The 946-nt window shown below is 40.3% G+C and overlaps 1 protein-coding gene across 1 annotated transcript in view; it reads right to left on the bottom strand.

Annotated features, from left to right (window-relative positions):
- Ect2l (epithelial cell transforming 2 like) overlaps positions 1-946 on the bottom strand; it is a 110,950-nt gene that overhangs the window by 67,468 nt on the left and 42,536 nt on the right. The window contains exon 6 of the mRNA XM_004628582.2: positions 367-478. Within this exon, the coding sequence (XP_004628639.1) occupies positions 367-478 (112 nt within the window). The remainder of the gene's footprint in view (positions 1-366; positions 479-946) is intronic.

Raw genomic sequence — 946 nt, 5'->3', positions numbered from 1 at the left:
AGTGTTTAATATGATCAATACGCACATTAATCCTCTTGGCAAGTATCTTGCCCTTAACTTGCTTGTTTACAGCATGCTGGGTAACACTGTAGACTCTTCCCGTTTTGCCATGGTAACATTTGTAAGGCCTTCCTTTTTGCACAGTACCTGTTCCCTTGATGTCTACAATATCACCCTTTTTGTAGATTCGCATGTATGTGGCCAAAGGAACAATGCCATGTTTGCTTTTTGTTTTTTGGCGGAACCAGGAATTGAACTCAGGCCCTTGCGCTTGCCAGGGAAGCACTTATTCCACTGAGCCATCTCCCCAGCCCCCAAAGCCATGTTTTCTAAAAAGCCTGGACAACACAGTCTGGGTTCCCCTGCTCTTGACCTTTGTGTTAGTCATTTTGGCAAATTCTTGGAAGATGGCAGTTCCAGCTGAAAAGTCAGAGTCCTTAACTACCAACTTGGAATTCAAATTTCCAGGGAGACTATCCTTCAAATGTAAAAGTCAAATGAAGATCTTTTCTGAAAAACTAAAACTGAAAGAATATATCAGCAGCAGACCTGTAGTAAAAGACATATTAAGGAAAATGCAGAGAAATGATCCCAATGGGAAACTCAGACATGCAAGATGGTAAGAAGAGCAACAGAAAAACACACTTAGGTGGTTACACATAAATAAATATTGGCTACATAAAACAATAGTAAGGGAGTTTTGTGAAACATGTATGATTGGGTAATTTATATGTGCAAGTGCATGTGTATGTCTTTATATGTAGTCGCCCTCCAGTTTTGGGGGGTTTATGTATTACACTTAGCCTAATGATTTAAGTCTATGGGAGAATTTAAAGTACATGAGAGGATTATACACAAATACTGCACCATCTTTTATAATGGATGGGGGCATTCCTGGATTTTGGGGTCTGTGACAGAAGAGTGGGCTAGAACCAGTGTCTGTGGA

Source organism: Octodon degus, unplaced genomic scaffold (assembly GCF_000260255.1).
Source record: "Octodon degus isolate 3935 unplaced genomic scaffold, OctDeg1.0 scaffold00024, whole genome shotgun sequence".
NCBI classification, from domain to species: Eukaryota; Metazoa; Chordata; class Mammalia; order Rodentia; family Octodontidae; genus Octodon; species Octodon degus.
This window is presented reverse-complemented; position numbering and strand designations above follow the sequence as displayed.